The sequence below is a fragment of the Oryctolagus cuniculus genome, chromosome 3 (assembly GCF_964237555.1).
Source record: "Oryctolagus cuniculus chromosome 3, mOryCun1.1, whole genome shotgun sequence".
Lineage (NCBI taxonomy): Eukaryota > Metazoa > Chordata > Mammalia > Lagomorpha > Leporidae > Oryctolagus > Oryctolagus cuniculus.
This window is the reverse complement of record NC_091434.1, coordinates 50,549,911-50,574,140: the sequence shown is the minus strand read 5'-3', so window position 1 is coordinate 50,574,140 and position 24,230 is coordinate 50,549,911. Positions and strand designations below refer to the sequence as shown.

Sequence of the window (24,230 nt, the reverse complement as noted above, 5' to 3'; positions counted from 1 at the left end):
TTAACCCTGGCAGGGCGGGACCAAGTGCCGCGCGCCGGGTGCCCGCCCCGCCCCTCCGCACGCAAGCGCGCTGGGAGCGAAGGGGGCTGTTTCCCGCGTGGCCGGGCCTGGGCTCCAGGTGGGACGCCGCCGGCTCTCTGCTAGTGGACGGTGATTTCCTGCCTCGGGCGAGCAGGAAGGTACTGTCGTGTGGATAACGGGCGTGCATTCTTACATTCCCGTAGTCTTGAGGGCCTCTCCCCACAACGCGTCCCAGTCCGAGTGCTAGCACTAGCGCCGCCGCCTACGGTGGGCGCCTGCCGGGGGCGGGAAGGTGAAACCAGGCTCGCGGGCGCGCACTCGTGGGTAGCATTCGCTGAACAGGTCTGAGCTGGTTAGTGTTCTGTGGCCTTTGTCGCAGACCCTTCTGGGTACGGAACTGCAAAGTTGTTTTCCAGGCAGAAATGTTAATCTTGAGAGTGAGTGTGGGGCTTTATGGTATTATATATTGTGGCATCATTTTTAAGGGGCACTTGCAAACTTTTCCGTCAATCACGATTTTTACTGATGTCAATCTAGGTTTTTCCCGTACATTGAAGATAAGCACCCTGTGTTACATCCCGAGCATGCCAAAAATTTATATTGAGAACAGAAAAGGCTTGACTATAGAGTTTTTGAAATCATAAAATCAGATTTTCTTTACTTTGACGTTACAAAAAAAATTTGTGATTTTTATTGCTGAAGTAACGCAAAAACATTAATAAATTGATACATCTAGATGTCTTCTATGTTCTATGAAAATAATTGGATTATATTTATTCTGCTCATTTAAGTTTGTCTGTGATCTCCCCACAACTTGTGAGCTCTCTGATGGCTGTTTCTCTTTTAGGTACTCTTGTCTTTACCTGACTTTCCTGGTCATCAGGATCCTTGCAGGAGTGTTCCATTTTCCTCTTGGCAAATGTGGAAGGCTGATGATCCTGGCATTTTCAGACATTCTGTGCTGGCATTTGTAAGCATGACATTAACCTTTCCACTATTCAAAAGAGATCATTGGGGACACGCTCAGAAGAATGCTGTATTCCAGGATTATGTTAGGGATATGTGGTTAATATAAAATCCCAGTCTTCAGATGTTTCTGAGCCAAGGGGAAGGAATAGACAAATAGAGTAACCCATGGTGAGTTTTGGATTCAAAATAAGGAAAAGGTTTAGTGGGGGACAGAAAGGAATGCCATCTATGGGGGCTATGGAAGGGAGAGGTGGGAGCAGAGAAGAAAGGCTTCCCTGAGGAGATGACACTTGAACCAGCTGTGGAAGGTGGTCAGAAGTCATCCTAGAGGGAACTGTGTGAGCCAAGGAATGAGTGAATGCCGTCACAGTGAGAGAGAGAAGTGTGTAGTATGACTGACAGGGTGCCTTTGGAAGATGATAGGATGAGATTAGAAAGGTAGGCAGAGATTCAGTTAAGATGGTTGGATTTATCCTAAATAGCATTTGGAAACCTTAAAATATTGTGGAATAGCAGCATGATGAAACTTCAGTTACAGGAAGAACACTGCCCTGTATGTAGTTGCATTTGAGTCAAAATATCAATTAGGTGATTATTGCAATAGTTCAAGGGAAGTGTTGAGTGTCTTAATAGAGGTGGTACAAAGGAGACAAATTTGAGAAAAATTTACATATTTAGCTACATAGACTGGGTACCAGCAAAAATTTCGAGGGTAAACTTGAGGTTTCTAATTTGGTCTGCCTGTCTGGTGGAAAAGTGTTCCAGGGCACAGCCTTTGGAGTCAGACATGCCAAGATGTCCATCTGCTATTTAATAATTGTGTAATCTTGAGTGAGTTTTCAAGCCTTTAAATCCCATTTGTGTTAGAGAAGTTAGTATACATGCTAACGTTATGAGGGTCAAAAGGGATAATGTATGTGAAGTCCTATGTTAGCTGTTGTCAAATCAGAAATATGGTTAAGAAAGATAGTTAATAAGAGAAAGCGTCTGAGATCATTTTGGGACATGTTAAGTCTAAATTACCTCAAGCTCATCACAATAATGATATATTGAGGGTAGGTAAATAAGGCCCTGGAGGAAATAAGGTTCCAGAGTCCAGACAAAAATGATGTTAGGAGATAGAGCTGTGCTAGGGGATGATATGGAGCCAGTTAAAATTAAGTGTATAATGGGATGAATTAAGGCAATGGCGATTTACTGAGGCATTCTTTCTCATGCCTACATTGATGCAAGAAAGGTGCTGATAAAATTGTTTTTAGTGGTCCTTCCTTAATATTCAGGAATTGTTTGCAATGAGTAAATTATGGTGATTGTTTTGTGTGGCATCCAACCATACATACTGTATAATTCCCTGCACTCAAAAGTGGTACAGTTCACTTCAGAGGTGTGATCAGCATCCCACAAGTTATGCAGTCAAGCACTTTGGGAATGTGTGGGGGTTGGGGAGAAGGTCAGGCCTAGTTGGGTAATCAGAAAGGATTGTGTCGCAGATGATATGGAACTGGGTCCAGACTGATAAGGAGGATTGCATTAGGAGCAAGTGGGTGTGCAAATAAGGAAGGATTGCTGACAAAGGACGATTGAAGACTTTGAGGAATAGGGAGGATAAGTGGAAGGCTAGAGGGGAAGGCAGGAAGGTAAGTTCTGTTTGAGGTGGCAGTGACACTGTTAGAAATACCTGTCTTAACTTGGGAAGAGAGAGATCAGTGTTGAGGATGTGTGAATTTAGACTCAGGTTTTAAGATACCTAAGAAGAAGGAAGAGGGTCTGGGGAATGCTCACATTTCTGTGAAGAGAGTGAAGAAAACACAGAAGTCAAAGCAGTGTGGACAAGATCCTTGGAAATGAAGTAGTATCATCAGTGACACTTGGTTCAGAGGTCAAGGAGCGTGGATCTTGAGAAAGGAATTAGTGACCAAAGAGATCATTGGTGAGCTTGAAGAGATCAGAATCCCAACAGTGATTGTGGTGTAAGTCATTTTATGAACGTTTCGGAAATGACTTGGCAATAGGGAGTTGAAGACCCTAAATATAGGTTACTTAAAGATAATTGCTGAGGTAAAAATGACTGAGGATGAATTTTTTGTTTTTGCTTTCAAGGCCAAGATGCCTGTGGGGAGAGTAGGTAAACGAACACAAGCAAAAGTGTTAGTACCTTGGACTGCTTAGGCTGCTATAACAAAATATCATGTATTATAAACAAAGGAAATGGGTTCCTCCCACTTCAAGATCACGGCAGATTCGGTGTCTGGTGAGGGCCTGCTTTCTGGCTTCTACATGGTACCTGCTTGCTGTGCCCTCATGTGGTGGAAGGGGACACGACAGTCCTTTGGGACCTCTTAAGCGCACTAATCCCGATCATGAGGGCTTTACTTTCGTGCCCTAATCACCTCCCCCAAAGCCCTACTTCTGATACTATCACCTTAGGGGTTAGGATTTCAACATAGGAATTTTGGGGACACAAACATTCAGGCCATAGCAGTTAGGGGGGAAGAGACCGTGGCCTGACACTGAAGGAGGAAGAGTATGGGTAGAGATGCAGACATTTTTTTAAGAACCAGACGACACAGTAAGATGGATAGGTCAGGTATGATAGAGTTCATGCTGTGAATGGCCATGACCTCAGGAAACTAAAAGGATGAGGAAGACTGGAATGAAATTAGGGATGTAAGGGCAAAAAGATTTTGGAAGAGGTATTGTAGAGAATGAGACAAAGATGATATTAAAACGATTGTACCAGATTAAAGGTTGAGGTAAGGATAGGTATGTACCCCAAAGCTTTGTTGATCAGTGTTTTTCTTAGATCCTTGGGATTTTAAACTAAGGTAGAAGACCTGTGGAACCCATGGTGGAGAGATTAGCCCTCCTAGAGGCAGGGGCCGGAAATTGTGGGATTATTCACATGGGAGTTTGGAGGAACTCAATTTTATCAAAGTACCTTGACTCTTTTAGCATTTTGTGCTAAGCATAGTAATGCATTCTGTATATGCATTACTTTATTTACTTCTCACCACAGTAATAGGAGACCATTTTTGTCCCCATTTTATAGATTAAATGATTGAGTTTTAGAGTTTAATTTCCTCAGTGTTAGATAGCTAATAGTGTAAAAGCTAGGATAAAACCAAAGTAGTGTGATTTTAGAGCCTGTGCTTATAACCGATTCTATGTCCAGCACTCTGCAACAGAAGTATAGTCAAACCTACATGTGCCATTTCAGATTTTCTAGTAGTCACATTGAAAAAGTTAATATTCTGCCAGCACTGCAGCTCACTTGGCTAATCCTCCGCCTGCGGCGCCGGCACCCCAGGTTCTAGTCCTGGTTGAGGCGCCTGATTCTGTTCCGGTTGCTCCTCTTCCAGTCTAGCTCTCTGCTGTGGCCCAGGAAGGCAGTGGAGGATGGCCCAAGTGCTTGGGCCATGCACCCACATGGGAGACCAGGAGGAAGCACCTGGCTCCTGGCTTCGGATCAGCGCAGCTCACCAGTTGTAGCGGCCACTTGAGGGGTGAACCAATGGAAAAGGGAGACCTTTCTCTCTGTCTCTCTCTCACTGTCTAACTCTGCCTGTCAAAAAAAAGTTAATATTTAATTTTTTTAGGATAAAAGTTTTAAAAAAATGTATTTTATTTGAAAGGCAGAGTTACAGAGAGAGAAGGAGAGACAGAAAGATCGTCCATCCACTGGTTCACTCCCCAATGACCACAATGGCTGGAGCTGGGCCAGGCCAAAGCCAGGAGCCAGGAGTTGCTTCTGGGTCTCCCATGTGAGTACATGGGCCCAAGCACTTGGAGCATCCTCTTCTGCTTTCCTAGCACATTATCAGGGAGCTGAACAAGGAAGCAGAGTAGCTGAGAATTGAACTGCTGCCCATGTGTGATGCCCATGACGCAGCAGTGGCTTAGCCCACTACACCACAGTGCCAGCTCCAGTCAGTATTGTATATAGCCTAATATGTCCAAAATATCAAATGCTATTTTACCCGATAATCAATGCAGAAGTTTAATTAGATTTTTTATTTTGCTAATGCCGAGTTTAAAATCTAATGTTTACTGACACTTCTCTGTTTGGATGAGCCACATTTCAAGTGCCTAATAGCTACATGTGGCTAATAGCTGCCATGTTGGACAGTGCAGATCTGTGGGCTTGGAACTGAGGCCAGTCTGAGTCTTGGGAAGAATGTAATAAGTGCCTTCTACCTGTGACAACACCTACATGTGTGAATGTTCTGACAGTGGGGCAGCCTGTCCACCATGGCCCTTACTGATTGAGAATTCTCCCAGCCCTTCAGAGTGATCCAAAAATCCCTTGAGATGGAGTTGTTCACAGCTGCTCTCCTTAAAACTGAGTACCCAGTGCCAAAGCAAATTGATAGATTAATCAAAAGGTAATTGCTAGCATTAAGAGTCCCCAGCATTCCTTTATATAATAAGCTCTGGTAATATACAGAGTCTTCAAAAAGTTTATAGAAAATGCCTATTTTGAAAAAAAAATCAAATATTTTTAGGTCAAAGTAAACTTCTAACTCCATTTGCCACAAGCTATTTTTTAAAATGTATTTATATATTGGTAAAGCAGAGAGAAAGGGTCACATATTTCCGTCCACTGATTTGCTCCCCAAATGCTCTCAGTAGCTGAGGCTGGGCCAGGCTGAAGCCAGGAGCCTGGAGCTCCATCTGCATGTCCCACTTGAGTGACAGGAACTCAAGGACCTGGGCCATCATCGGATATCTCCCAGATGCATTAGTGGGGAGTTGGAGTAGAAGTGGAATAGCCAGAACTTGAACTGGCAGTTCAGTGTGGGATGCTGGTGTTACGAGCAGCAGCTTAACCTGCTGCCCTACAACGCCCACCCCATCACGAACTTTTTAAATCACACCCTTTATCATTTATTGAACAACATTTATATATACTTTGTTACTTGATTCGCAGAATAAACTAGTGAGGCATAATCTCCATTTTTTACAGATAATTATTTTTACAGAAGGATCTAGTGATTTTTTTGAGTTCTCATGTAATAAAGAACCCCCCCAAGACCTATAGATTGTGTTCTTTCTACTGTGCTGATCAGCTTTGCCTCTGTGAGCAAAATACAGTTTTATTTATTAATTGTGACTATTTAACACTCTGTGAACCCAGTACGTTCGCCTTTTCCCAGAATTGCATCCCTTAAAATCCTGTGTAATGATTACAATGCCAGTACTCCATTTCCTGCTTAGTTGCTGACTCTTGTTTTACATGGCTCTTTTTGTGTGCTCTGAGAAAGAATCATAAATAGTCATTTGTTCTGGGCATTACTTTTGTTTTTATTTTATGGATATTTTCTATTTATTTGAAAGGCAGAATCAGGGAGAGAGAGGGAGGGAGGGAAAGAGAGATCTTCCAGCCACTGATTCACTGCACATATGGCTGCAGTGGTCGGGGCTGGGCCAAGCTGAAGCTGAGAGTCAGGAACTCCGTGCTGGCCCTGTGACATAGTGAGTAAAGCCGCCATCTGCAGTGCAGTCATCTCATGTGGGTCCCAATTCGAGTCCTGGCTGCTCCACTTCAGATCCAGCTCTGTGCTGTGGCCTGGCAAAGCTGTGGAAGATGGCCCAAGTACTTGGGCCCTTGCACCAGCGTGGGAGACCCAGAAAGAGCTCCTGGCTTCTGGCTTCCTATCATCCCAGCTCTGGCTGTTGCGGCCTTTTAGGGAGTTAACCAGCAGGTGGAAGACTTCATTCTCTCTCTCTGCCTCTGCCTCTCTGTAACTCTGCCTTTCAAATAAATAAATAAATCTTTCTTGATTTCCCACATGGGTGGCAGGAGCCTAAGTACTTGGATCATCTGCTGCTGCTTTCTCAGGCACATTAGCAGGGATCTGGATTGCAAGTAGAGCAGTTCGCACTCAAAACTGGCACTCATATGGATGCTAATATCACAGGCAGTGACCTAACCTGTTGTGCCACAACGCTGGCCTTAGCATCACTATTTTGTTTGGAACAAGACTGCAGAGTTTGTGCTTGTAACAAATCATGGTATATTAAGGAAGTACCTGGGGTCTCCTTTTTTTTTTTTTTTTAAGATTTTATTTATTTATTTGAGAGGCAGAGTCACAGACAGTGAGAGGGAGAGAGACAGAGAAAGGTTTTCCATCCACTGGTTCACTCCCCAAATGAATGCAATGGGTGGAGCTGAGCTGATCTGAAGCCAGGAGCCAGGAGCTTCTTCTGGATCTCGCACATGTATGCAGGGGCCCAAGTGCTTGGGCCATCTTCTGCTTTCCCAGGCCATAGCAGAGAGCTAGATCAGAAGAGGAGCAGCCAGGACTAGAACTGGCACCCATATGGGATGCCAGCGCTGCAAGTGGAGTATTAACCTACTTTGCCACAGTTCTGGCTCTCCCCTCAATTTTTTTTAAGATTTTATTTATTTATTTGAGAGGTAGAGTTATAGACAGGACGAGGGAGAGATGGAGAGAAAGCTCTTCCATCTGCTCGTTCACTCTCCAAATGGCCACAGCAGCTAGAGCTGGGCTGATCAGGAGCCAGGAGCTTCTTCTGGGTCTCCCACATAGGTGCAGGGCCCAAGGACTTGGGCCAGCTTCTACTGCTTTCCCAGGCACATTAGCAGAGAGCTGGATCAAAAATGAAGCAGCCAAGACTTGAACTGATACCCATATGGGATTCCGGTGCCACAGGCAGAGGCTTAGACTATGCTAAAGGGCCGGCAACCCTTTTCCCCCATTTTTTTGTCCATAAGGATATTGACTCTCTAGAGTAGGAGTGGGGAACCTTTTTTATGCCAAGGGCTATTTGAACGTTTATAACAACTTTTATAGGGTAGAAAAATTATCAGCTTAAAAATTAACCTGCTATAAATTTATTGAATTTGGAATTCCTTCTGCGGTTAACTTGGCAGGCCCAGACCAGATGATTTCTAGGGCACTGTATACAGCCTTTGGGCCAGACATTCCCTACCCCTGCTCTACAGGAATTAAGTTACTAAGGTACAGTTTGTTTTCTGGAATTAGGCACTTAAGACACATGCAAAGCTTTTTACATGTGGAATTTCTGTATGATTTGTTTTTTTTTTTTTATTTGAACAAAGGGTTTAGTAGGAAAAAATAATTATTGGGCTACAATTTTTGGACCTAAGGTTGGTACGGTTGGATTGGCACGTGGAGGACCTCTGATGCCCCACAGAGATTTGAGCTTTATCTTATTGGCCTTGGGGAATTACGTGATTATAACTGATGCTTTAGGCAGGGTAATGAAAATGATAGTTATCTGACACGTCTGGTATCTGAATAGTTCAGATTAACAGTGATTCTTGCATCTGGATATCCTCGCTGCAAAGGGGCTGAGTGGTAGAAAAATACATCATAATTCATCAAAGCATATGGATGACTAATGATGTTCACATAAACTGTTGCTAAGGCACACGACTGTGTTATCCACATCCCAAAGAGATAGCATTGCCAGGACACTACCAGCCAGACAGATCATATGTTACACTCATCGTAGCATGGTTGCTCTTATTCTTCAATTATTGCCATAGTGTAATTTCTCAACTAAATGTTTGTTTTTAAGAAATCTGTTGGAACATGCTTGTCCCTATAATTCCAATGTTTATGTGTCTTCAGTGAGGTTCAGTTATGCATTAGGACTAGGACTAGGGCCGGTACCGTGGCTCACTTGGTTAATCCTCTGCCTGTGGCGCCAGCATCCCATATGGGCGCTGGGTTCTAGTGCTGGTTGCTCTTCTTCCAGCCCAGCTCTCTGCTGTGTCCCGTGGCCCGGGAAGGCAGTGGAGAGTGGGCCAAGTGCTTGGGCCCCTGCACCCACATGGGAGACCAGGAGGAAGCACCTGGCTCCTGGCTTCAGATTGGCGCAGTGCTGGCCGTAGCGGCCATTTGGGGAGTGAACCAATGGAAGGAAGACCTTTCTCTCTCTCTCACTGTCTATGACTCTACCTGTCAAAAAAAAAAAAAAAAAAAAAAAAAGGATGCTTTGCAATGATGCAAGTTTTTCGGTTCTTCTCTTTAAAAAAAAAAAAGGACTAAGACTTGGCATAGAAGTATAAGGAACTACATTTGAGGTAAAATGCTTATGAAGAAGTTAACTAAGTTAACTACCTGGGCACAGTAACTTAATCATTCAGTTGGATTTGGATTTTTAACCTTTTTTTAATTCTTAAAATTTATATATTTTATTTGAGAATGAGAGAATCAGAGAGAAATCTCCCATTTACCGGGTCACTCCCGATATGTGCAGGAACTGGGAACTCAGTCTGGGTCTGCCATGTCCGTGGCAGGGAAATACCATCCGAGCCATCACCTGCTGCCTCCCTCCCAGGGTACACATTAGCAGGAAGCGGGAACTCGGTAGAGCTGGCACTCTGATAGGGGATGTGGGTATCTCATGGGCATCTTAACCACTGTGCAAAGCACTCTGTTTTTTTCTGACTTTTCAAATGGTTGTAATAATGATACATACTACCTGCTTTTCATAGTTTGGAGGCTGAAATGCAATCCCATTATAGTGTCTAGCATATTAGATTTTCAATAAGTGGTAGTTAATTGTTGTAATTTTGATAATTTTAATTAATGGGTAGTATAGATTGGGTTATCAGGGGTCATGGAAGGTAATTAGGAAATTATATTTTATAATTTTGGGAGCTTGATCTATTAATAGAGAGTTAAAAGGAGGAATTAAATGTGAGAGATAACAACAAAAGAATTGATGGATCTTAGGGACTGATTTTTATCAGATCAAGATGAATGTATTACTCCAATAGAAATATTCTGGGACTGGGGGGGCAGCTGGTTAATATACTTTTGAGTTTGAGCTAGTGATTTCAGCAGGCTGTTGGAAATAAAGGATTGATAGGAGAAAAGTCAGAATTGTAGATAGCAATTATACCCACACAAAAACCCCAAGAGAGGAGAAAAGCAGTATTCTGCCTATTATCATTAATTTTTTAAAAACCCACTTGGGTCATTTTTATGCCTAACAGGTGGTTACATTATATATCAGTAGAAGAAGCATGGAATGACTTGCCTGTTTTTAAATCTTAGCTCTGCATCACAATTGGATGACCTTGAACAAGTTTTGATAGCTTTTCTGTGCAGCAGAAATCTTAGAAAGTGGAGATGATAATGGCACCTATTTCTTAGGGGGTTTGTAAGAAGTAAATAATATTGTGTATGCTTATATAGCTAGACAAACAGTGAGGCTCTATAAATGTGGGCCATTAATATTGTAATAGCATTATTATTGTATCAATTCTGCTAGTCGGGAATGTTTAAAAATTCTTATTTCTGCAACTTGTATTTTTGTCTTCCAGCTCCTCAGCTAAAAGCCACAATGAAACAGTTGCCTGCAGCAACAGTTCGCCTCCTTTCAAGTTCTCAGATAATCACTTCAGTGGTCAGTGTTGTAAAAGAGCTCATTGAAAACTCATTGGATGCGGGTGCCACAAGCATAGATGTTAAATTGGTGAGTTGCCTTGAGAAGCTAAATACCTTTAAAGCAAAAAAGGGCTGGGCAATTGTTTTCTCCTTAAAATATTGCCTTTGCGTTCTTATTTTTAGCATATTGGATCCTTTGTCTTGAGCGTAAATTCTTAAAAATAAATATTAATTTAAATCAACATTGTAGCATTCTAAAGTAAATTGGAAAGCATGTTCTTTAGGACTTTATCACCTAAAACATCAATTTATTGTCTGTATGAGAGGCAGAGAGATAGACTCAGAGAGAGAGAGAGAGAGAAAGAGAAAACAAGCAAGTAAGAGAGCCACCATCTGTGACATCAGTCTTTGGAGCCAGGAGCCAGACACAGTCCAGGTCTCCCATGAGAGTGGCAGCAACCCAGTCACTTGAGCCATCGCTGCTGCCTCTCAGAGTTTGCATTGGCAAGAGCTAGAGCTGGATAATCAGCCCAGTCACTCAGATTTGGGACATGGATTTCTTAACTGTTGGGGCTAATCTAAATGCCTGCTTCCCAATATCTGTATTTTTTTACTGTCTATCCTTGGTTATTCGTGTTTGTTTGTCTTATACTCTTTTGTTCTTTATTTGTTTTCATCTAATCTTATTTTAAAACGTTTCACTTGTTGCTTGATAAATTTTGCATTTTAAAATTTAAATGCTGCTTATAAAATCATTGAATTAATATGATAGCATTCTTTGTGATGTTTCTATAAATATTTCTTTATTTTAATTGAAATTCAGAGTCAGAGTTTTTTTATTAGGCATAGCCCATGATTCAGTCTGATTAGAGTACAACTGATAATAAATATTATTGAGTTATATCTGACACATAACACATAAGAGTCTTGGATAGTATCTTTTTCTTAAATGTCTTTAAAATAAAAATATTGGTTTTGTTTTCAAAGATTTATTTATTTGAAAGACAGATGTTCCAACTGCTGGTTCACACCCCCAATGGCCACAATGCCCACGCTGGGTGAGGCTGAAGCCAGGAGCCAGGAATTTGTCTGGGTCTCCCATGTGGATGCAGGGACCCTAGAACTTGGGTTGTCTTCTGCTGCTTTCCCAGGCACGTTAGCAGGGAGCTCGATTGGAAGTAGAGCAGCCGGGATCAAACTGGAGCCCATGTGCCATCGTATGTGGCAGCCTAACCCACTGGCGCTGCAGCATTGGTCCCAGTATTTTTTTTTTTTTTTTTTTCGAATCAGTGAGAGCGAGCCCCCATCATCTGTTTCACTTCCCAAGTGCTCATAATGACCAGGGCTGGGCTAGGGTTGGAACTAAGAGGCAGGAGCAAAATCCGGGTCTCACAGTAGCCCAGACCAAACTACTTGAGCTATCACCTGCTGTCTTCCAGGGCCTGCATTGGAGGGAAGGTGGAGTCAGGAGCCAGAGCTGAGAATCAAGCCTAAGCACTCTGATATGGGATATGGGCATCTTAACTACTGGGCCAAATGCTAGCCCCACTCCCATTTAAAATATTTGTTTATTTATTTGGAAGAAAGACAAAATCGAGTTCCTATCCACTAGTTCACTCCCCAAATGCCCACAGCAACCAAAAGAGGGAGCTGGGAACTGCATCTAGGTGTCCCAGGTAGATGACAGGAATACAGTGACTTGAGCCATCACTGCTGCCTCCCAGGGTGTGCATTAGCAAGAAACTGGAACCCAGGTGTCTCAAGCAGCCTCTTGAACATTAAGCTAAACTGTGCCAGTGCTGTGGCACAGCAGATTAGGCTGCCATCTGCAGTGCTGGCCTCCCATTTGGGTAGCAGTTGGAGTCTGGGCTGCTCTATTTCCAATCCAGCTCTGTGCTAATGTGCCTGGGAAAGCAGTGGAAGATGACCCAAGTGTTTGGGCCCCTGCACCTACATGGGAGACCAAATGAAGCTTCTGGCTCCTGGCTTCGACCTGGCACAGCCCTGGGCACTTAGGCAACTTGGGGAATGAACCAGCAGATGGAAGATCTCTCTCCTTTCTCTGTAAACCTCACTTTCAAATAAATAAATCTTGAAAAAAAAAAGGGAAAAATCTTTCTATAGTATTACTAATTCTGATTTTTAAAATAGTATACCTTTTTTAATAATTTTAAGTTACATAATACTGCATGTATCAGGAGTGTTTTAGATAAATCAGATATACAAAGCATTAGAGGGAGAAATCAAAGATTTAATTTCTCATATTTCTCTCAATTTAAAATTAAATTGGTATTTTGGGAATAAATATTTTGTTTGTTTTATTTTATGGAGATATCATTAACTACCAAAATGCAGATCTTAAAATATAATTGACTCCAGGCATCTAAGTAAAAAGTAAAGGTCTGTTTAAATGTTTAATTAACTAGTTATGAAAACACATTTCCTCAGGACTGCTATTATTGTACAAAAGTATAATAGGTCTTACTACGTAGAGGAGCACATTTAATGTGGTTTATATAAAAGTTCTACAAAGTCAAGCCACCATCTGTGATGCCAGCATCACATATAGGCAGCAGTTTGTGTTGTAAGTGCTCTGCTTTCCATCCAGTTTCCTGTTCATGTGCCTAGGAAAGCAGCAGAGGATGGCCCAAGTAGCTGGGCCCCTGCGACTCACACACAAGACCCAGTTGAAGCTTTGGCTTGGCCCAGCCCTGGCTGTTGCAGCCCTTTGGGGAGTGAACCCAAACGAAGTAGATGAAGAGCTTTCTCTCTCTCTCTCTGTAAATCTGCCTTTCAAGTAAATCTTTAAAAATATCTACAAAGTAGATACTGATAAATGCTGAATAAATTCATAGCCAGATTTAAATATTGAATTTACTTTTATAGAAGGACTTCTACAGGCTTTGTAACACTGTTTTTAAATACAGGGACCAAAGGAGCCAGCACTGTGATGTAGCAGGTAAAGCTGATTCGTGCAGTGCCAGCATCCCATAGGAGCACTGGTTCGAGTCCCAGCTGCTCTCTGCTACGGCCTGGGATAGCAGTCAAAGATAGCCCAAGGTCTTGGGCTCCTGCACCTGCATGGGAGACCTTTAAGAAACTCCTGGCTCCTGCCTTCGGACTGGCCCAGCTTCGGCTGTTGTAGCCATTTGGGGAGTGAACAGTGGACAGAAGACCTTTGTCTCTCTCTGTGCTTCTGCCTCTTTGTAACTCTGCCTTTTGAATAAATAAAATTGGGCCATCTTCTACTGCTTTCCCAGGCCATAGCAGAGAACTGGATTGGAAGTGGAGCAGCCGGGACTCGAACCGGCGCCCATATGGGATGCCAGCACTGCAGGCAAGTGGCTTTATCCGCTACACCACAGGGCCAGCCCCTAGGGGGTTATATTTATATATACAAAAGGTGTATGTAATTCAGAAGAATATTTCAAGTCAAATTTAAGCATAAGTTATCATAAATAGCCAGTATAGTGAAATAATTAAAGAAACCATAAAGCTCAGACTGACTTCAGCATGGGTCTGAAGAAAACAAGGGATTTGTTCATTGTGCTCTAAGAGGCATTAGTACAGCCAAAGAACTTAAACTCTTCTTTCCATAATGTTATATGTTCATAAAAGGTAAATGACAAATTGTTTCACTTGCAGTTCCTTCTGTTTTCTAAATGTGGTTACTGATTAGTTTTTTTATGCTGAAAGTGCTTTTTAACTTTTTATAGGAAAACTATGGATTTGATAAAATTGAGGTGCGAGACAATGGTGAAGGTGTCAAGGCTGTTGATGCCCCGGTAATGGCAGTGAAGTACTATACCTCAAAAATAAACAGTCATGAGGATCTTGAACGTTTGACAACTTACGGTTTTCGTGGCGAAGCGTTGGGGTCAATTTGTTGTGTTGCTGAGGTAAGGTAGTTTATGTTAACTTTTTCAGTGATTGCATCATCACAGGATACTGACACAGTATTGGCAAAGTATGCATTTTTAAAATTATAATAAAATATACATAACATGAAATTTACCATTTTAACCATTTTTAAGTGTACAGTTCAATGGCATTCACATTTTTGTGCATCTTTCACCACTGTCCACGTCTCCAGAACTTTTTCATCATCCCAAGCTGAAACCCAATAAATAATAACTCCCCATTCTTTTCTCCCCCATCTCCTAATAATCAGTTTTCTACTTTCTGTGTCTATGAGTGTTACTGCTGTGGATAGCTCATGTAAGTGGGGTCATGTAATATTTGTTGTTTTACATCTGGCTTGTTTAACTTAGTATGATATGTCACGATTTCCTCCCTAAGGCTGAATACTGTTTTTTTTTTTTTTTCAAAGATTTATTTATTTATTTGAAAGTCAGAGTTACACAGAGAGAGGAGAGGCAGAGAGAGAGAATGAGAGGTCTTCCATCTGCTGATTCACTCCCCAATTGTTTATAATGGCTGGAGCTACACTGAACCGAAGCCAGGAGCCTGGAACTTCTTCCGGGTCTCCTACACTGGTGCAGAGGCCCAAGGTCTTGGCCATCTTCTACTGTTTTCCCAGGGCATAGCAGAGAACTGGATCCAAAGTAGAGTAGCCAGGCCTCAAACCTGTGCCAATATGGGGTACCGGCACTGCAGGCAATGGCTTTACCTGCTACGTCACAGCACCGGCCCCCTGAATACTGTTTCATTGTGTATCTGTACCACATTTTGTTTATCTGTTGATGGACAGTGGGTTGCTTCCATCTTCAGCTATTGTTGGTGAATGTACAAATCTCTGAAACCTAGCTTTCAGTTCTTTGGAGTATATCCGTAGACCCAGAAATAAACTTAGCTGTGTCATGGCAGTTCTTTATTTAGTGCTGTGGAAACAGCAATGGCATTTTTCAGTGTTAATCTTTATTGGAGGAATGTTAATGTACCATTGACTTGGAAAACATGTGTTTAAAAAATTAAACATATTTACCTGTAGAACTTCACAGAGCCTCTGCTGTCCTAATATGCATTGTGAATCTGAGGGGAGTGGCTGACAGTAGGTACACCTATTTCACTGTGAAACTCGAGAAGCATATCGCTGTTAGCACTCTAGTCAATACAGAAATACCAATAATGAGATTGTACTCCAGACATGTGAACAGACTCGATCTAGATCCTAGCTAGTTAGGAGCACATTGGATCTTGGAGCTTTTCTCTTCTGACTAATTGTGAGTGCCTATAATGTCTGTGAACCCCTGAGTTCATTGGCTGGCACACTCAGTTGCACAGTACCAACTACACTACATTACTTTTGCTCCAGATTTTATAACCAGTCTGCATCAAAGTGTACATGTAACCTTGGTCTCTTCATTTCCATGTGTCTCTGTTAGATATGATTCTATGAGTCTTATTTCTTTGTGATATATTGTGTTCCCTCTGTGGGTAAGGGACTGTTTTATTGTGTGCCAGTATGTGTGGGCCAGTGAGTAACAAGATGGTTGTCAGGGTCTCTTGAGCTATTGAAGTTTGCCCAGTGGCCATATAATTCTTTATTTTAGGTTAGGCTGGAAGACTTAGGTGAGAATGTTCAAGTGCAGTTAAATGATAGCACTTTATACTTAAACCAGTTCAGAGAAAGTGGCACAGACAAGAGGTAGTGTTATGCTTTTTCCTAAGTATTTGATTTTTTGGTGTTTTTAAAACTTGTAAGTTTTATTTTGTTGTCAGAAAAGATAATTTGGTGTTTGTGTTTTCCACAAGGTACACATAACTTTTCAGAGCTAAAATTGGTCATAATCAGCTTTGTCTGCTAGGTGGCAGCACTAAACTTAGTCTTTATAAATATGTTGTACATGAGTCATGATTTACCTAAATCGTCACCATAATTATGATGTTAGATGGTATCTTTGCAAGTTTTTGGCCATTGGTCACTATTTTATATCTTTAGATTATTTAAACCCACTTGCTATCCAAGTGTCTTGTCTTTTATATTAGAATGGTCTTAAGGATACTTAAAATCTGAATTGCAGTTAAAATCAACAGTTACAGTTGTTTATCAGAATTACAAGAAAGTTGTCAAAGTATCAAAGTAACAAAATATACACTTCTTAAAAGACATTTTCAATTTACACATTGCAATGCCATAGATTTATCTTAACATATCATTTTGTAGAATCTCCTTGTAAATCTTTTGGAAAACCACATAGAGATTTTTTATACGCAAACACATAGTGAATTTTTATAAATAGGTCAAGAAGCAGACATCAGCACCTTGGAATGTTGTCTCTTGCTCCTTTCCAGTCTGCTCCTCAAAGGTAACTGCTCTTCTAACCTTTTTCAACTCAGAGTAGTTCTATCTATTTTTTCTTTTTTTTTTTTTTTTAAGATTTATTTACTTATTTGAAAGTCAGAGTTACACGGAGAGAGGAGAGGCAGAGAGAGAGGTCTTCTATCCGATGGTTCACTACCCAATTGGCCACAACAACCAGAGCTGCGCTGATGCGAAGCCAGGAGCCAGGAGCTTCTTCCTGGTCTCCCAAGTGGGTGCAGGGCCCAACCATCTTCTACTGTTTTCCCAGGCCATAGCAGAGAGTTGGATCAGACATGGAGCAGCCGGGTCGCTCCCATGTGGGATTCTGGCGCTTTGGGATAGGGCATTAACCTGCTGCGCCACAGTGCCAGTCCCTAGTTCTTTCTATTCTTGAACTTGATATAAATGAAATCTTACAGCAGGTATACTTTTATTAGTGCTTTTAATGGTCATGTAGGTTTGATTATACCTGAAAGCTAAAGAGAATATAGAGCTGGCAGGGGCCCTGGTAGAAATGAACCCTCTTATGGCGTCCACCTCCCACATTTAAGGACTGATCACTCATCCCATAGTTGCCAAGAGTATTGGTGACTGAACTCTCAGAGCTGGGTCTCTCTCTGGAGATTACCTGTATCTCAGCTGAAGAAGCTGCCTTAACCAGATCAGGAGAGGTTGTAAAAGCTGGGTCCCACTTCCGCACAGGAAGTCATCCCAGAGCACTTGTCAGTAAACTCCCTGTACACTCAGCCAGCCTACAATGGAGGTATACCGTGACTCAGTATCCTCGTACTGGTGATAAGGAAATTGGGGTCTTGTGATACCAAGTTCCAGGTCATCTTATCCCAACTTTAAAATGGAAGCCCCAATAGTCAACTAGTTTGTTATTGTCTTCTATACTATACAGGGTGCTTTGTGAGGTAGTTGTTTCAGAGAAACTGGTCACAGTGAAGTAAATGGAGTATGAAAATTGTTACCTATTCAGGGGTCCATAGTGTGTTCATGGCAAAACTAAAAATTCAGTTCCAATTTTGTGCCTCCTCAGTATGGAGTTCTGTACAAGAGGTCATGTTGCTTTCTTCCTAGCATGGGTATAAAGGTATCTATAAGTTTAAAAATGCCTCCACATTAAAATAATGAGTGTACCCTGGCCAGCAGTGGTAGGCTTTGGAGGTAAGCTGTCAGGAGTAGTTAGGTGGGTGGGAGGATTCTGCATGGTGTTTAAGAAATACAGGAAATAACACAGCTACATATTTGTTTAAGGTAGTTATGTTTGAAATTAAGTGTTATTCAGCAAGACTTTGCTAACTCTTTTTGAGGAAAAAAGTTCACTTTTTAACTTAATGGCTATTATTTAGCACCCAGAAAAAGTGAAGTTTTATGTGTAGAGGTTACATATTTATTACATAGGCTCTGGTTTATTATGAAAATTTTAAAGAAATTTCGGTGACATAATAAAAACTAGTAATTTGGTTATATTATCCACCAAACTAGCTAATACAAATAATTTTTAAGCCATATGATTGGGTGAGGATAACTTAACAACATAGTAACCTCTTTATCTTTCATCAGAGTCCCTAGGTAGTTTATTATTTATAAATTCCTAGGCTCCATCTCAGTTGCACTGAATTAAAATCCAGGGTGGCCTTTAAAGCTGCATTTTCAACAAAGGCTTCCATCAATTCTTAAATCTATTAAATGTCTGAGAAACTCAGCTTGTGACCTCTTTAGAAAATTTGTCATTGTTCCTTGAGCATTTGATTAATATTTGTAGGGAGCCGGCACCATGGCTCACTTGGTTAATCCTCCGCCTGAGGTGCCGGCATCCCATATGGGCGCCGGGTTCTAGTCCCGGTTGCTCCTCTTCCAGTCCAGCTCTCTGCTGTGGCCCGGGAGTGCAGTGGAGGATGGCCCAAGTGCTTGGGCGCCTGCACCCACATGGGAGACCAGGAGGAAGCACCTGGCTCCTGGCTTCGGGCTGGCGCAGTGTGGGCCATAGTGGCCATTTGGGGAGTGAACCAATGGAAGGAAGACCTTTCTCTCTGTCTGTCTCTCTCACTGTCTATAACTCTACCTGTCAAATAAAAAAAAATACATTAATATTTGTGGAACATAAAGTAAAATTACACAGTAAGTCATTTACCAAATAACAAAATAAATTCATGGGGTTGTCAATTGCCTCAGGCTCAGTAGATTGATAGTAACTGGGATATAGTTTTGTTACGCTGTTCCATTGCCATCATTCAGATCTCCAGTTGTTGAGATTGCACAGTTAGATTATTTTATGCATGTTAGTAATTTCAGTTAATAAAAGGAAAAATTAAATTGGACTCTAAGCAAAATTGACCACAGAAATATAAAGCACATCTAATTCTGTATTCTTTATATACTTAAAAAGAACAAGCAGTTTTATGATTTGTCAATTGTAAAATAACTTCCAGCCTCCTACTTAACTATCCAAAGATCTTTTTATAACTTTGGCGCAAACTATTGATATTTTAAAATGAAATCTCTTTTTCCATAAGGTATGATGAATGTTAAGTCTATCACATAATAACACAAATAATTGCTTTCTTTAAAATCTTAACAGTAAGCATCACTTCTTTTGAAATTTATTGTTTATGGAGAAATAATTTTGACATATTTGTCATTCTTTAGTCAAGTACTGATTACTGAGCATAGTGATTAGAATGTACTAGAGATAGTGAAAATCCTGTTTGGACATTATAAAAATCATGATAAAAGATTTCCTTTATGGGCTGATGTTTTATGTATATTACAAGTGATACTTTTCCCTCCAAAGAAGGGTTTACAAAACTCACTCAATCTTTTTTGACTAGATTTTAAATGAAAGTTAAATTATACCTTGATATTAGTAGGAATACAAAACAGTTTTGTTTCCTTAAAAATCAGAAGAGGAGGCAGGCATTTGGTGCAGTAGTTAATATGCTACTTGGGATACCTGCATCCCATGCCAGAGTTCCTGATTCAAGTCGCCTTCAGCTTCCAAGCAAGCTTTCTGATAATGTACACGCTGGAAAGTATCAGATTATGGCTGAAGTACCTGCATCCATGCCCCCTATGTGGGAGATCCAGATTGAGTTCCTGGCTTTTGGGTTTGACCTGGCCCAGCCCTCGTAGTTGGGGACAGTTGAGGAGTGAACTAGCAGATAGAAGGATCTATTGCTCTTTCTCTTTCTCTGTCTTTCAAATAAAGTGAAAATAAATAAAATTTTTAAAAATCAAATCAAACTCTGAACCAGGCTTTAGAAGCCTAATTCTAAATTCTGGTGTGTTGCAGTGGGCATTGTGGCTCAGCAAGTTAAGCTGCCTCTTAGGATGTCCGTGTCCCATATTGAAGTGCTGATTCAGGTCCCGGCACTTCCATTTCCAGGCTTCCTGCTAATGCATTCGGGAAGGCAGTGGGTGATGGTTCATGTGCTTTGACCCCTGCAACCCATGTGAGGCACCTGGTTGTAGATCTAGGCCCCTGGCTTTGGCAGGCCCAGTCCTGGCGTTTGCCGGTATTTGGGGAGTGAAGCAGCAGATAGAAGATATTCTCTCTTTCTCTCTGCCTCTCCCCTTCTCCTTCTCCCTCCCTTCTCCTTCTCCCCTTCCTCTTCTCTGTCCCCCTCCCCTCACCTTCCCCTTCTCTGTCCCTATCCTCCTCCTCCTGTCCTCTCTGCCTCCTCCCCCTCCCTGTCCCCCTCTCTCTCCCCTCCCCCTCCCAGTCCTCCTCTCCCTCTGTGTGAATGTGTGTGTGTCTCACTCTGCCTTTCAAGTAAATGAAAATAAATAAACATTTTTAAAAATCCCAGGTATTTCAAGATACTTGATCAAATGCATAAAAAAAGTTTTGTAAGGTTTTTACCTACAGAGTGATAATGACTTGAAAGTCAGTAAAGTAGTACATATTATAATCTTGAATACTGTCATGGGTCATACAGATGAAAGTCATTTCTACTCTGGATTTGAATGTGAAAACAGTATGCTGCAGTATTGTATAGGTAATGAAATCACCCAATTGGCTTAATCCCTTGTCTGCAATCAGTGTTTCACTTCAGCATTCCAAGTGCATGCATATTCCTCTACATCTTGGGAATGCCTTTCTACAGTTCAACAGCCATTCATTCATACATAAATTCCTTCTCATTTTCAGCAGAGGTCTTCATTCTGTAGTACATGTTCATTTTTCCTTCTCTCGTTTTTCCCTCAGAGGAAACAGAAAAGTTGCCAGCCAACCTCTCTATGTAGCATTCATATTTATTGACCTATTCATCCAACATTTTAAAAAGTTACAGCATTCTTCTGTCCTATCACATTCATTATACATTAATTTTGTGATGAGATCATAGAGGACCTATAGGTTTGCTTTTTGTTTACATTACCTTGAGTCTCCATAGCCTAGAGGGGCATAATAGGAGAGTATATCAACCTGTCTGGAATGTGGACGTTTGGCCTCCCTTATTTGTGTCCCGCGTGCTTTGAGAGGGTGAGGAAAGCTCCTGGCACCATTCTGTTGACTCCAAACCAAGCAGCTGACTCCGGACTCCTTTTCCAGCGCAGGTTGCCTCTTCTGTGCTTCGTAGCCTTCATAGTAGAGCTTCGGGTAGAATAGGCATACGAATTTTCAAGCAGTTTGAATATTCTGCTTCCTCGCAAGTAATAGAACTCTACTGAAAGGTAAAATCCAGGGCTAAGATCTTTCTGTTGCTGGTCTCCCTGTAGAAGAGTACCTGGGCACAGTTTGTGAACTCAGAGTACTTACATTAGTTAGCATACAACTGCACAGGCAGGCAGGCATACTCACGCTCAGGAAGACGGACGGTTCAGTCATCCTGGCAATGGTCCATCTGAATTGTGAAATAGCGTATTTATCCTGGTTTTCAGACCCATATTTTGGTGCCAAAACATTCATGTAAAAGCCCAGAAAACTGAAAGACTATCTTAGTTACCTTAAGTGAATTATTGTCAAGAGAAGGATTTTGCTTAAATCATTAGGATATAGCTTAAGTTTTAAATCTAGTTTCTATCTAAACATTGAAGAAAAACTGGGCTTATCTAAAATTTAAGTACATTTATGTAATTTTAATTTTGTAATAATACTGTTGTTTCTTGAAATTTAATAACTTGGCCAGTTTCTAACAACAGATAACTGCTAAGGATTCTCACAACTGATAACTTCTAAGGACTTCTTAAAACCTCTGCTTTTAAGAGGCCAGCACTGTGGCATAGAGGGTCCAGCTACTGCCTGCAGTGCCAGCATTCCATATGGGCGCTAGTTCAAGTCCCAGCTATTTCACTTCCACTCCAGCTCTCTGTTGTGGCCAGGGAGGGCAGTGGAGGATAGCCCAAGTCTTTGGACCCCTGCACCCACGTGGGAGACCCCAAGGAAACTCCAGCCTCCTGGCTTTGGATTGGCCCAGCTCCAGCCATTGTGGCTATCCGGGGAGTGAACCAGCAGGTAGAAGACGTCTCTGTCTGTCTCCCTCTGTAATGCTGCCTTTCAAATAAATAACTCTTCTTAAAAAAAAAAAAAATATACTGATTTTCTTTGTTTCCACTCTTGACATCACCAGATTCAACTTAGTGTGACAATTCTTCAGTGTCTGGTAAGAGTCAGCAGTAATGTTTGTCGTACTCGATATGCTGCTACTGATGGAGTTACTGCAGGTTCACATGCTAGCCGCTGCACTGCTAACACATTGAACCTATGCCTGGTCCAAAAAAAGGTTCCTGCACAGGATACAGGGTCATATGATGAAATGAACTTTTGAAATACAATTCCTTCCTCTAGGGAACACATTGTATTTCATGAATTTATGAAACATGCTTATGTCTTTAGCCTTGAATTACAAAGCAGTTTCTACCCAAATAAATGTTTGGAACACCCTACAAATTGTAATTTCAAAGATATTGGAAAATAATGTGTCCTTTTTTAATTTTAGCATAAATATTACGTTATGAACACTAAAGTTCTATTTTGCTTTTTTAGCACCTTAATTATTCATCTAGGCTGTGTTTTTACCATGCACTAATATGTTTAAAGGACAAACAAAGTAATATCTTATAAAATGCTTTGAAGTCATTAAAGCAAAATCCCGTATAACATACAGTATTAGCATCATCTTCATCTTCCCATAAAGATAATAGTGTAATCTTTTATTCAGGACCATTTGGAAGCCATTGGCAAAGTTAGCACTGGAACTGAGAGTTCCAGGGCGGCCTTTGCTTAGTGATACCAGTTTTACGTCAGGTGACTAGCTCTTTGGAGAATAGAAATAGAATTAAGTTGACCTTGGCATCTTGTAGAAATGGTTGGTTAAATGTAGAAGTGCTTTTGCCAGTCATGGAATCATTAAACAGGAAAGGAAATCTCTGTTTCTATCCTAACATATTTAGGCAGAGGAGCTGCATCTTTGTAGTTTTGAACAGATTTTACTAAAGGAAATCACTATTGGGCACACTGAAATTTTTATTAGCAAAGAAGATTAAGGATAATTATCATGAGGCTCAAGTAGCTGAAGCTCTGCCACCCGTGTACAATACCTGGATTGAGTTCATGACTCCCAGCTTCCATCTGGCCCAGGCCTGGCCATTGTGGACATTTGGGGAGTAAACCAGTGGATAGAGGCTCCCAGTTTCTTTCTCTCTCTCTTTCTCTCTCTCTCCATCTCTTTCTCTCTCAAATAAAAGATTATTTATCAGGAAACTTTAAAATTCTCCAGCTTTTCAAGCATGGAATGGATTTTTGAAAGAAGTAGAACAATTACTTAAGAGTACACATAGGAAAAAAAAAGTACACATAGATTCACAACTGCTTTGGTACATTGGTTTCTTTGGGAACATTTATCACAGAAGTAGTGGCTTGACACAGTGCTACCTAGTAAGAGTTTTACTGACTGCTAGAGAAAACTCCAACAGACTGTGCTAAATATACTGTAAGCTAGAGAAGCCATATTGGGGGTGGGGAGTAGGAAAGCTCTTGTATTGCCTGCATGGAACTTACCGTTTTCTACAGAGCCAGGGAGCCCACAGTGAATCTGCTTGGTTAGAGTGTCAGAACCATCACGTGTAGATCCAAGGGCACTCAGACTTCTGGCGGAGGAGCTAGATCTTTGTAGTTTTGAAATTAGGTAGATTTATTTTAGGATATCTGAGTCTGTTGAGTGCAAGGATGGTCAACAAAGATTACTCCCAGTTTTGGGTCATCTTTGCTCACCAGATGTGTGAAGACTCCCTGAACCCCATTCCTCCTGGCTTTCCCACCAACATCTCCATTTCCTACCTTTGTATTTTTCTGGCAAAGGTACATTTTATTATTGTTGCCCTCCTGCTGATATCATGAGGTAGGTAATCAGAATGCTGAGGGAGAGTGTAGCCCAAAGAGTGCAGATATTCTTAAACATATATTTCCAAGATTAACATCTGAGGAAATATTTTCATGCTGAATTTCCATTTCCTCTCAACTTACATGTTTTAATGCTAATTTTTTTTTAAGATTTATGTATTTATTTATTTATCTGAAAGTCAGAGTTAGAGAGAAAGAGAGAGATCCTCTGTCTGCTGGTTTACTCCCCAAATGGCTACAA

General features: G+C 41.3%; 1 protein-coding gene across 4 annotated transcripts in view; it reads left to right on the top strand.

The window, feature by feature from the left end:
- The window catches only part of PMS1 (PMS1 homolog 1, mismatch repair system component), a 118,266-nt gene that overhangs the window by 23,457 nt on the left and 70,579 nt on the right, over nt 1-24,230 (top strand). For 2 of the 4 annotated variants that reach the window (XM_051849352.2, XM_002712339.5), the window contains exons 1-4: nt 27-179; nt 869-991; nt 10,313-10,464; nt 14,093-14,275. In XM_051849352.2, the coding sequence (XP_051705312.2) occupies nt 10,333-10,464; nt 14,093-14,275 (315 nt within the window). In that variant the 5' untranslated portion in view covers nt 27-179; nt 869-991; nt 10,313-10,332. Of the gene's footprint in view, nt 1-26; nt 180-868; nt 992-10,312; nt 10,465-14,092; nt 14,276-24,230 lie in introns of those variants that run through there. The other 2 variants (XM_008258829.4, XM_070070468.1) reach the window with 2 other exon arrangements.